At 34.2% G+C, this 13,637-nt stretch overlaps 1 protein-coding gene across 9 annotated transcripts in view; it reads left to right on the forward strand.

Moving 5' to 3' along the window:
* The first annotated feature begins 460 nt into the window (after positions 1-460).
* The window catches only part of LOC131675571 (general vesicular transport factor p115), a 553,225-nt gene continuing 540,048 nt past the window's right edge, over positions 461-13,637 (forward strand). For 2 of the 9 annotated variants that reach the window (XM_058954597.1, XM_058954589.1), the window contains exons 1-3: positions 705-863; positions 1,411-1,471; positions 1,562-1,790. In XM_058954597.1, coding sequence (XP_058810580.1) covers positions 787-863; positions 1,411-1,471; positions 1,562-1,790 — 367 coding nt within the window. In that variant the 5' untranslated portion in view covers positions 705-786. Of the gene's footprint in view, positions 661-704; positions 864-887; positions 1,029-1,060; positions 1,472-1,541; positions 1,791-13,637 lie in introns of those variants that run through there. The other 7 variants (XM_058954591.1, XM_058954593.1, XM_058954592.1 and 4 more) reach the window with 7 other exon arrangements.

Below are 13,637 nucleotides of genomic sequence, written 5' to 3' on the forward strand. Positions count from 1 at the left end.
TACTTATAATGTCATGCATTCGATCTCAAGCGAATTGTTACACATAAATTTTCATCAATAATCTTTCTTTCAAATAATGATCTCGACTATGCAATTCTCTTTGGGACAGGTCGCGTCGGTAACGCGGTATCTCGCGTGGTCTGGTCACCGAGAGAGGCGCTGGGGGTAGAGGGTCAGTGCTTGGCTGAGGCTCGGGACTAGCCGGAAATTCTTATACATGGCGCTACCTCTCCTTTATACAGTCTTCATGGTGCTTCCACTCCTGTATATATAGTCTCCATGTCACAGAAGGAATCTGACACTCATGAAATGACACGAATTCTGACATGACAAATATCCATAAAAGGATATTTTAGCTTGAAAAACTCTCGGAATGTTTAAATAATCATCTCAGTAGCATTCTTAAGTATCAATTATGATAATAAAATATCTTAATAATTTTTGTGTGAGCGCAGATTTCAAATTACACAGAATGACATGGATAACCGCTTTCTTCGTGTCATATATATGATTTAAAGACTAACATTTTGCGGAAAGTTGTTATATGTATTCTATTGCTATTATTGTGTTTATAAGATGCTAATTTAAACATCTCGAATATTTTTTAGCTGAATAACAACGTATTACGTACATTCCATATGTCAGAATTCGTGTCATTTCGTGAGTGTTAGATTCCTTCTGTGAACACCCAAATGCATGAATTCTGAATTGACATACGTCATATATGTATAAAACGCCATGTTTTTAAGCGTATCAGAGCTTGAGCTGTTTGAAGCGGTTTAATTTATGAAGTTTAATAAATTATTAATGTTTTATTATCTCAATATAAATATTAACATATATCCAAGAACTTTTCACAATATGTATATTTTTAATTTTTAAATTATATAAATGACAACCCCAGTGGTTATACGTCATTTTGAGTTTTTTGTGTGTGAAGCCTACGTTTAAACAAAAATCATTAAAATATTCTATTATTATAATTTTTTTATAATAATGTTGCTGAAATCGTTATTTAAATATTCTGAGTATTTTTCAATCTACAAATATTGTTTGATATCATAATTCGTGTCATTTATAAGAGTCAGAATCGTTTTGTAAATACTTACAGAGTACTTTTTTATATCAATATATAATAATAAATATATAAATTAAATTTATTATAATTGATTGATAAGTTCACTTTTTGGCTCAGTAATTTAAAAAAACAGTCATTTTGATACTTTTCTACAGCAAGTTAATGGAGTTTTATATTGCACTTATGAAATGATAAATTGAATATTGTATTCAACATGAAATAACTACTGTAAATTTCCTTGTATATATATGTATGTAATGATTTGAATCACAGAATATGTTCAAACTAAGGAATTAAATCAATCAAATTTTTATCATGGAATTTTTTAAAAGTGGTCTAAAGTCAGTTCTGGGTACTTCTAATCTGGAGAATCAACCAACTGGTGCAGAAACTGTGAGAAAGTTGAATTATTATAATATAATAAAATCATTTTCTTTTCTTGTTATGCATCTACACAGTTTAGTTTTATTTGCAAATAATTAGGTAGAACGACTTATAGACAGAGTAGCTTCTTCAACATTATTAAATGATAGAAGAGATGCTTGTCGAGCATTAAAAGCACTTTCTCGAACGTATAGAGTTGAAGTAGGTGCTCATGGTATGGAGGCATTGAAACAAATTTTGGACATGGATAAAACTAACTATGAAATTGTTGGATTAGCATTGGAGATATTATACAATATAACAAGTCCTGATACTTTTGGTCAAGAAGGTAATTTTACAGTAAAAATTAAATTCTATCTATTTAAAAAAATACCTGAAACCACATTTTAAATTTTGCCAAAATGCCGAAATGAAATTAAGATAACAATTTTGTGGTTTGAAAATAAACTTTGTATAAATTGATTAGGAAATAAAAATTCTAACAGAGCTTGGTTTTCAGTTTTGATACGTATTTAAACTGTGTCTGTATTTTATAAGTGACCCAGGTAATATTCATTGCTTACATATCCAACTCAAAATTAAAATCCAACCATTAATCTGATTCTTTTGATTATGTGGAAGTACATATTTTGTACCCAATTATTTAAAAAAAAAACTGTTACTCTCAATTTATTGTATTTTTAGTTTTGTTTGAAAGGTTATCAACACATTATAGAAAAAATAAACTGGATATTTTGTCCAATGATATGTATGCAGTATTTAATCAAAACATGTTGACTAATATTATTCTCTAATAATATAGTTAAAATATTAAACTAATTTTTTTGCCTTTATAAAAATGATTTATTAATAAATAATTTAGTTAGCTTTGAAATTATAACATACTTTATTAGTTCTTAGAATTCTAGGGTTTTTATTTACATAGCTATACATGACTGATTTGATGAAGTAAGCCATCTAGCTTTCCTCTGAGCAGTTCTCTTAGCCTTTTGACTTTCTTATTTATAAATCTAGAAAGTAAAATTCAACTTTTGTAGTTAGTTGTCATACCGTCTTTATAGATCTAACACAGAGATTTGTTTAGTTTTCTTAGTATCTACATATGAATATTTATGAATTTCAGTAACTCTTATGAATCTTAACTCTTTTCTGATTTTCTCAGTTTTGTCCATTTTATAGAAAAATACATATAAATAAAATAAATTACGTTTTTTATACCTTATATTTCAAATGTAATTACAATTTCTTAACTCAATATTGTGTAAATTTTTTGTTTTGTAAAGTTCTATAAATTTACTTTCTCAAGTAATTCATATCCTCTGGTAAATATGGCATCAATTAGATTTACATGCACTTATTTACAAAAATTTTTTATTACTCATGTAAATGCTTTTACTTTGTTTTCCTAAAAAAAGAATGAGTTGTCGATAACCCATCATTGTAATTGATTGATGTAAAACAAAGTGTGAAATCAGTTTGATTGTTGACAGTTACTCAAAAGGTTATTAGTAATTTTTGGAAAGCATAATATTATTTTCATATGAGTTAATAGTTTGCTTTGTTGATTTTTTCAATACTTGATAGTTTGATAAATGTCATGGAACTTTTAATTTGTTAGGTTCTCTTCTAAAAATATTTCATTAATATTTTTTGAAATTTATTAAATTTTATTAATATTCAATCAATTTTTGATAAAATGAATAATTTTCAGTAAATGAGTATCAAAATTCAATTATTTTTAATTAAATTAATTCGTAATCTAATATAAATGAAAATGTGCGATTTCTTTCATTACTATTGAATTACTTTTAACATTATTCTCTGAAATGTATCGTATTATTCTTATACTATGTCATACTCTTTCTCCAATTTTTCTTTCCTCTAATTGACCTCCCTTACCCTAGCCTGCAAAGTGTAATGGACAGTAAAAATAAAAAATACCATTTGAAATATCTAATTAAACCCTCCAAAAATGCTCATTATTTTAATTGAACCCCTTCAGTTATCCCAAAAAAAAATTTTAACTATGATAATTTTTTCGTTTTTTGCAACTGCGATATCCTTAGTAATACTTAATATTTTTGTAAAAGAAACAAGGCAATTTATTAATATATAATAATAAGCAAAATTATTAATATATATGTCAAAAACAACAATCTAACTTTATTGTATGTTCTTTTCAAATAGATTATTAGGTTATTGGGTTATTTGGAAAGAACATACAATAAAGTTAGATTGTTATTTTTGACATATATATTAATAATTTTGAAAAAGTGAGAGGGGTGCAATTAAAACGACCAAAGGTTCAATTTTTTGCCTTGTTTCTTTTGCAAAAATATTAAGTATTACTAAAGATATCGCAGTTGCAAAAAACGAAAAAATCATCATAGTTTTTAATTTTTTTTGGGACAACTGAAGGGGTTCAATTAAAATATTGAGCATTTTTGGAGGGTTCAATTAGAGATGTTTCAAATGGTATTTTTTTTTTCACTGTCCATTACACTTTGCAGGCTAGGGTAAGGGGGGTCTCTAATTGCTTCGTATAGTTGCTACCTTGGAGAGGGCTGTAGTAGTATAGCTAACTATATTCATGCTGGCGGCTAACGTCACTGATATGATGAGAGCTGGCGCGAAATTGATAGCAGTATCAATTGCAATAATTAACTATGTATATGTTCGTCAGTGGTAGTATTATTGATTAGTCTCATTATTAATGAAAGCTTGATATCCGTGTGGCGAGATCAATGTCTATAGTGTAACGTCTACAGCGATGAGAGTTACCAGATAACATTAAATTGTAATGACGATCACTTATCTATAGATTGATTCTTCACACTATGTATATAGATTGATCAGTATAATCAGCTAGGTAATAATGTGATGTCAGAGCGTAGCATAAGTTTACAGTATGCGGGGCCTTGTAGAGTTAGCGTATAGCATATAGCTTGGAGAGCGAAGGAGGACGACCCCCCTTATCCTAGCCTGCAAAGTGTAATGGACAGTGAAAATAAAAAATACCATTCGAAATATCTCTAATTGAACCCAACCCTCCAAAAACGCTGATTATTTTAATTGAACCCCTTCAGTTGTCCCAAAAAAAATTAAAAACTATGATAATATTTTCGCTTTTTGCAACTGCGATATCTTTAGTAAGAGTTAATATTTTTGCAAAGAAACAAGGCGAAAAAATTGAACCCTTGTTCTTTTTAATTGCACCCCTCTTACTTTTTCAAAATTATTAATTTATAAGTCAAAATCAAACAAGGGGTACAATTAAAACGGGCGAGGGTTACATTTTTTCGCCTTGTTTCCTTGCAAAAATATTAACTATTACTAAAAATATCGCAGTTGCAAAAAACGAAACAATTATCATAGTTTTTAATTTTTTTTGGGACAACTGAAGGGGTTCAATTAAAATAATGAGCATTTTTGGACGGTTTAATTAGATATTTCAAATGGTATTTTTTTTGCACTGTCCATTACACATTGCAGGCTAGGGTAAGGGGGGTAGGAGGACGCTAGTATATCGCTACAGAGTTGAAGAGTTAGCATAAGTCTATAGTGTGCAGAAACCGGTGGAGCAGTAGCATGGAGACTACATAGTTTCCATGAGCAGCAGTGATGAGAATCCGTTGGCGCAACAAAAAATTTCATTTTCATGAAGTCGTATCGTATCTATAAGGGGGGGGGGGGTCAATAAGTCTTTACAAAATCCAAGAGATGGCGCTCGTCACGCTTGAATTATGATGTTTTTGGCAAGCAATACTACTAATTAGATATCGTACAAAGTTTCAGCTCGATTCATTAAGTCGTTTTTTTGTGTGCGTTGGTTGAACAAATAGTTATTGGTTTATTTGAAAAATGGAAAAACAGAGTTTCGAGCGATGATAAAACATTTTCATTTAAAAGGCCTTACACTAAAATAAATCACAGTTGAGTTGAACGCCGTTCATGGCCAGTCCGCCCCTGTGTTTAAGACTGTTTCTAACTGGGTAAATGAATTTAAACGCGGCAGTACAACAACAAAAGATGAACCTCGTCCAGGACGCCCCGTAGAAGTGAGTACGCCCAAAATGGTCAACAAAATCCACAATATGGCGTTGAGTGATAGAAGATTAAAATTGCGAGAATTAGTTGAGGCCACAGGAGTATCAAAGGGTACAATCATTTCAATTTTGCATGAAAAATTGGGGATGAAAAAAATATCAGCAAGCTGGGTGTCGCGTTTGCTCACTGTTAAAAACTAACGAACCTGCGTGGTCACCTCTGAGGCTCTTTTGGCACGTATACGTCGTAATCTGGAAGACTTTTGGCGTCGACTCGTAACTGTAGACGAAACATGGATACACTACTACACTTCTGCAACCAAGGAACAGTCCAAACAATGGATTACCGCAGGAGAACCAGCGCCAAAGAAGGTGAAGACAGTAAAGTCAGCTGGCAAGATTATGGCCACGGTTTTCTGGGATGCGTATGAAATCATCTACATCGACTACTTGGAAAAGGGCCAGACGATCACTGGACAATATTATGCGTCATTATTAGGTTAGCTGAAAGAAAAAATCAGAGAAAAACGTCTTCACTTGAACAAAAAAATGCCACTTTCTTCAAGACAATGCTCGAGTTCACACGTGTGCAGTTTCGATGGCAAAAATTAACGATTTAAAGTTGGAATTAATTGACCATCCACCATATTCGCCTGATTTGACTCCCAGTGACTTTTTCTTATTTCCTAACCTCAAAAAATGGCTTGTCGGACAACGATTCACGTCGAATGAAGAAGTCATCGCCGAAACAAATGGCTATTTTGAGGGTTTTCAGAAATCATATTTTTCTGATGGCTTAAAAAAACTGAAAGGCCGTTTAGTAAAATGTATCGACCTTCAAGGAGATTATGTTGAAAAAAAAAAAAAAAAAATACGTACGCAAAACTTTTCTTTCCTTCTTTTTGTAAAGACTCATTGACACACCTCGTATATCGTTTATACAACTATGTCAAGGATTTACAGTCGGCAGTGCCGAGCATCTTAGGCATAGCTGTATAAACGATATAGATAAGGTATAACTTCATGAAAATGAAATGTTTTGCGGCGTCATTAGATTCTCATTATTGCGGTAAAGGTGCTATAGAGTTAATGTATGAGTTCACATAATTTTTCTAACACATTCAAAGAGACATCAATTCTGACACTATCAGATATAACAAGACCAGTGTGCACTGCGCAGCCGTAATTGTTCTACGATCTATAGGAACTTTTACGCATTTTGAAATAAAGAAAATAAAAAATAATAAAACTCAATAACACGATTGCTATATGAAACTAGCCGTATTAATTTTATTAACATTAAAATTAATTACTATATGAGTTTCTCTTCTATAAAAATCATGACTGGATACCAAGCTAAACGCTGTCTAATTGGCAAATGTAGTACGCATGTTTTTCTTTGAATCGAACCTAATCTATTTTAAAAATGTTTCATCAAAATTATGCTAATGTATATTTTCGTTTATATAATTAAATTTATTTTAATATTTTTAATTAAAATTGTTTATATGTATTGTGATGGTAAACGTCTTATTAGCGCTAACGGCCCAACCATGCGGCTGCCTGCGAGGGCAGCACCTACCGGTTGGGAAAAATGTGACGAGGGAATTCGGCACGCGATGGGACGGAACGCGCGCGTATGAAAATGAACTAATCGAGGATTAGCTATCGATATCACCTGACCAGTCGAGGATTAGCTACCGATACGTCCAGTCGCAATCAACCAATAAGGAACGTTTTTCCTGAGTTTTTCCGGAGTGCGGAGACAATTAGATAAGGAGCGACAGGAGCCGTGTCTTTGATAATCGAGACGAGTGTGTGCAAGTGAGCGTGAGTGCGGGGTTTCGCACTCGAGGGTGAAACTAAAAGCGTGAACCGCTCGATCACAGACGCAGATTTCCACGAGACGCTATCACGAACTTTTTCTTTCGTTCTCCGTGCGACTGCTATTAAGGTAAGTTAGCCAGCTTAATTTCGCGATCGCTACGTAATTGACGAGAACTAATCTCTCGTACACCATAAGAAGCATGCATGTAATAACTCGGCGAACAAAGAGCGGCGAGCGACCCGACACCGCATGTTGTTGTCGCGCGCGCGTCTTGTAAACATAAATATGCGGGCCGAACACGGTGTAGAATTAAGAGGCAATAAACGATCTCGCTTGTGATATTGATTGTAATTCTGATGTAGTTATTTCTCACTGGTATATAGTTGGTTGACTGACACCCGTTCCCTCCTGCTCTCCGATTTTCGAATTTGAACGTGTAGATAATCCCGCGCGATCTTCGATACGATCGCGCGCATAAATTAAATAAACGGGTAGCTACTCCGTTACAGTATATAAGTTATATCTTATTTTATAAATTAATTTTTTCATTAATACGTTTTCAAAAAAATGCTATCTCCACCACTCTACTTATTTTTAGAAAGCAGAAAATTAAGAAACTTATTTAAGTAGCAAAAAATTAACAAAAAATGAATTTTAGCACTGGTTAACAATATTTCTTTACAAACTACATTTCAGATATATTTTTTAATGGTAAATTAATTCAGGAAAGCTTCATGCTGTTCATCATAACAAAGATATAATTGTAATAATTTAAGTTCAATCGAGAATATCGTTTTCTGAATATTTTCTCTCAACGTCAAAATATTCCAATGTATCTATAAGCATACCTTGACGGCTTCAAATTCTCAGTATATAAATATTCATCAGTAGGCCTAGCATACGTATTCTTTTCGTAGCAAGTTCATATTAATAAACTGACGTAAAATGTTTCCTAAATATAATAAAAAACTATGCACGCATGAATCAAAATTAATGTATAAAATAAAAGGTGCTATCTTAAAAAGAATAGATAAGTTTTGTTCTGATTACAATTCAAGTGATGAGAGATTACCTGCACTTTGTAGAAGTTATAAATTATAATTGTATCGTTTACATTATTGTACTTAACATTTTCAACTTGTATTTATTTTTCGACACTCCGTGCGGAAAGTGCGTTTTTCCCGCACGCTCGACAAAAAACATGTGTTGAAAGTCGCACTTTGCACACGTCGTATCAAAAAATACGGTGCACATGTTAGGAAAAGAGTTTCTCGTCTTGTGTACCTTTCCACCCTCGCTTCGCTCGGGCGTAAATGCCACGAGAGACAAGAATCTATTTTCCCGCACTTGTATCGTAATGTATTATTTTTGGTCTTTTTGATGCTATTCAAATTTTTGTTTCCACTCAATTGATTTAGATTTGGTACCCTCACTAGTTTACATAATTTAAAATCATATTTCAGATTTGTTGACCTTCTTTGCGATGTTCTTATAATATTATGAAATTCCCTATAACCTGGAAGCGTAGTTTTATTAGATTCCTCAGAACGCAAACGATGCAATGATAATTTACAACTTGTACAAATAACTGCTAGTAATCTCTCATCACTTGAATTGTAGTCAGAACAAAATTTATTTGTTCTTTCTAAGATAGCACCTTTTATTTCATACATTAATTTTGATTTCTTCAAATACAATTAACATATTTTATATCGATTATCTTTATCCGTGTGTAAGTTTTTATCATATTTAGGAAATATTTTCATCAGTTTATTCATATGAACTTGCTATATAAAGAATACATGTTATCTCTACGAACGTGCTAGGCCTACTGATGAATGTCTATGTACTGAGAATGTGAAACCGTCAAGGTGTGTTTATAGATGCATTGGAGTATTTCGACGTTGAGAGAAATATTTAGATTATAGTGCATTACGATACAAGTGCGGAAAAGTAGATTCTTGTCTCGTGTAGCGTTTACGCCCGAGTAAAGCGAGGGTGGTAAGGTACACGAGATGAGAAACTCTATCCCGAACATGTGCCGTACCGTATTTTTTTTATATGACGTGTTGAAAGTGCGATTTTCAACGCACGTTTTCTGCCGAGCGTGCGGGAAAGACGCACTTTGCGCACAAAGTATCGAAAAGTTATTTTCGATTGAACTGAAATTATTTGCTACTTGAATAAATTTTCATTAAAAAACATTTTTTTTTTCACTGAAAAATTTTTTTCTTCAAAAGCACTTTATAAAATATTTTTATGAAAAGCTTAAATGACTGAAAATATGATATAGAATGTGAAAAACAATTAACCCCGAGGGGGTTATTGCGACTCTATATCAAGTACTAATGAATTCCAATGTCTTATTTAAATTTAGTCTGTATTCGCAACCCATTTGATCAATGTTGAAAATAGCTTTTATCCATACCTTCTATTGTATTGGAACGCTCGTCTTGGAATTTTTCAGCTACTGAAAATTTTTTTGTAATTGATTTATTTTCTAGGTTTTACATATCTCGTGACTTTTCTTTGCTTTATTCAGTCATATTTTTTAATTCTGTTTACCCATGATGAAGAAATGCGAAATTAGCAATATTTTTGATTAAATTACATAGCACTTTATAATGTCCATTCATTTAAGTTCTTACAGGAAGTTTTTTTCCTCTTGTATCTAAAAATCTTTAATATTCTATCATATATACTAATCTAGTCAAAAAATAAGATCCTCTTTGTTGCAGAGTGATAAGCGACCAACCAGATTTTCTTTAGCTAATTTTACACATTTTATTTTAATTTTAATGAAACAGCTGAATAATCTTTAACTATTTTTTTTTTCAGGTTGTAATATTGTGCATTACAAGGCTTCACTTGAGAGTATTATACTATTTGTAATATCTCATGAAAGCTATTTCCATTCCTTGCCACCCCGTAACTAACCGAATAATTATTCCCAACTCACGTTCAAACAGAAACATCATTTTAGTTTATAATTCGTCTACCCACGCCTAAGACAACACAGCAATTCGAAGAGCGCGATCTGACGGCTGACAAGAAAAAAAGTCGAGCGTACGCTGAGGAAAAATGGAACGTACGCGTACACACACTCCCGACCACGTGTTGCCGGCTCAAGAAAATGGACGCCAAAAACAAACTGAAAAATGTAACGAAAATGTACGCGAATAAAACCATGGACGCGAGAATATAATTTATTTTATGCTTTTGAACATTTTTATTTTGAAATTTTTTGCTTCAATCGACTTGAAGATTTTTTGAAATACAACCTTTTGTCAATATAAACTTCATAGTATTAGCGACATTTACAGTAGTTTTTTGTTTTATTACCACTACCCAAATGAATAAAATAAATAAGAATATAAAAGATTATAAATTAAGCCAGGTATTTTTAATTAAAAAAAAACAAATTTTTATTTAAAGAAATGTATTTTATTTCCTTATTTTTTCAAAACTAATTAAAGAATTTAACTTCATAAATAATCACTTATGCTGTGCTGAGAGGGAACAAAGGGAACAACTAAAGATCAATCAAACGGTTTAACAATCATACAATTGATCGAACATTCGTAGAATCAATCAATTATTTAATTTAATATTGTATATTTAACATACATTTGAATCTTGCAACTTTATGTGATCTTCATAATAAAAATACGCATAATTTTGTATGAATAATGAAAAATGTATATAAATTGAATAAATGGTTAAATAACGAACTATATCCAAAGTAATTTATACAGTCGATCGAATGATGCCGAAAGTTTATATAATGATACGCCCTGACACGTAAACTTTTTCATTGAGATCAGCAGCAATCGACCGAGCTTAAAGTAGCAAATTAAGTAGCAAAGGTGCCTAACACTTTTATTTCTTGATTGCTCGACAAATTTAATGTATGCCGGAAAGATAATGTGTAAAACAACGTTTCGACTTGTCGGCAGTTGATTCGTGACGCACGAAAATTCCACTGTAACAAATTGCTTGTCACTCACGGAGTTAAATTCATTTCTTAATAAAGTGAGATATTCCATTAGTGTCTTTAAATACTTTGAAGTTTATTTCTACGACGCTCATGCAAAATATCCAATTAACACAATGATTAACCAAAGAAACTACATGAAGATATAAAGGAATAAAAATAAAATTTGGCAATGTATATCTACGATAAATATAAAGATTTATATTTATCGTAGTTTATTTAGTTTATTTTATTTATAAACGAGAGGTGTTCAAAAAGAAAGGTGACTTCAATTTTCGTGGACTACGTACATTCAAGTTTTGAATTTTTGTTGTTGTGTTGGTACACTCATCACGATCATATATTCATAACTTTGATTATATAGCACGTGTTGTTTTTCTGGCAGAGGTGTTAGAGGTTAGAAGTGTTTGGTGTGCTCGGCAATTTTTTTCTATCAAAAAGAATGGAGCAAAGAGTTTGCATTAAATTAGTGTGAAAAATGGAATCCAGTGCTCTAAAGCTCTTGAAATGTTGACAATTGCATACGGTGAGTCTATTTTAAGAAAAACGTGTATAAATGGTATAAGCTGTTCCAAGAAGGCCGAGAAAATGTTGAAGATGTACTTCGCCCTGGACATCCGAGCACATCAACAACAGATGAAAACGTTGAACCAGTGAAAGAAATTGTGTTAAAAATCGTCGAATTGCCGTCAGAGAAGTTGTAAAAAATGTTAGAATATCGGTTGGCTCATGCCGTGATATTCTTTCGGATATTTTGGGCATGAGACGTGTGTTAGCGAAATTCGTTCCAAAATTGCTTATTTTTGAACCGTCGCATGACCATCGCTCAGGAGATGTTGAATGAAGTCAATGAAGATCCTGATTTTCTCAAAAGGGTTACAACTGACAATAAATCGTAGGTATATGGTTATGATGTCGAAACTAAAGTCCAATCGTCCCAATGAAAGACCCCAGAAGAACCAAGACCCAAAAAAGCACGCCAAGTTCGATCAAATGTCAAGATTTTGCTAACTGTCTTCTTTGATTATCGTGGCGTAGTTCATCAGAAATTCTTACCACAAGGTCGTATGATCAATAAGAAGTTGTGATGATGCGTCATCACAGGAAAACTTACGCTACTTTATGCTAGCCCTGCTCCAGCTAGAAATGCGGCCGAACAGCTATTGCCGCATACACCCGCCCACGCATGTCCAGATCTCGCGACCTATGGTCCCCCGAAGTCTTCCCGACCGATACGCACGACCCTTACGCCTGCGTACAACCCCTCGCACACTCACGACCTGGTCCGACACTCCCCCAGGAAGCTGGAAGCCCTTAAAGATTCCAGCTGGGATCGGCTGATCGCAAGCCCCCATTAACTAAGGCAGACCAGGCTAGACTAAAGTAGGGGCAACCGAGCGCGTGAGAGTGAGCGAGACAACCGATATGAGACCGATTGGAAGCGAGTGAGGGGAATCGGTAAGACCAACGAGCGGTAGATAGACAAGGATAGGCATGCGACGCTAACGGATTAGCCAATCGTTATCAGCTTAAGGGTAGCTAGACAAATAGAGTGAAACCGACGCTATCTTCGCAACCAGTAGGGAAATTAGCCGCCAAGACGCGACCAATGATAAAATTACGCGGGCTAGAAATACCGATATAGACGGCACTGACATCCGGCTTAGCAACAAGCCGACCAATCACCTAATCGTTAAGGGGAGATGAACTAAGAGAAGCGGCGCGTCGCCGAAAAACGCCGCCAGTACCCGTTGAACTCTGGTGCCGACCAGAAACTCACTGAGCCCTGGTGCCGACCAGAGGACCTTTACCCAAGTATCCGCTGAGTACTGGGGCCGACCATCCACATAAGTTCGTGAGTGAGTAAAGTGAGCAGCGTAGCCGAGTAAACAGCGAAGCAGAGTAAGCAGCGAAGCAGACAAAGTAAGCAGCGAAGCAGACAGAGTAAGTAGCGAAGCAGAGTGAACAGCGAGTAGCAGTAGCAGCAAACAGCAGCCCAGCAAGCAGCGGCAGCAACAGTAGCGGTAGCTACGGCGGCATTAGCGGCGGTGGCCGCAGTCGCGTTTGTGTCACAAGGGCGCCCGAGTAAGTACGCTTATTTTTTTGTTAGATCGCGTGATTGCTGAACGTCCACGTTTACGGGACTGCCGTATGACCTTCGCGCGTCCGACCGATTCACTTGTGCGCGCATTCTCGTCGCTGACCTTCCGGGCCAATTTCTTTGTTGTGCCGTTGTTCCGTTTAGTGCCCGAAGGCGGAGTCTTCTCGCGCGCGTTTATGTGACGTAAAATTTTCGTCTAACCTTAC

Source organism: Phymastichus coffea, unplaced genomic scaffold (genome assembly GCF_024137745.1).
Source record: "Phymastichus coffea isolate CEN01 unplaced genomic scaffold, Cenicafe_Pcof_1.1 PCOF00026, whole genome shotgun sequence".
NCBI classification, from domain to species: Eukaryota; Metazoa; Arthropoda; class Insecta; order Hymenoptera; family Eulophidae; genus Phymastichus; species Phymastichus coffea.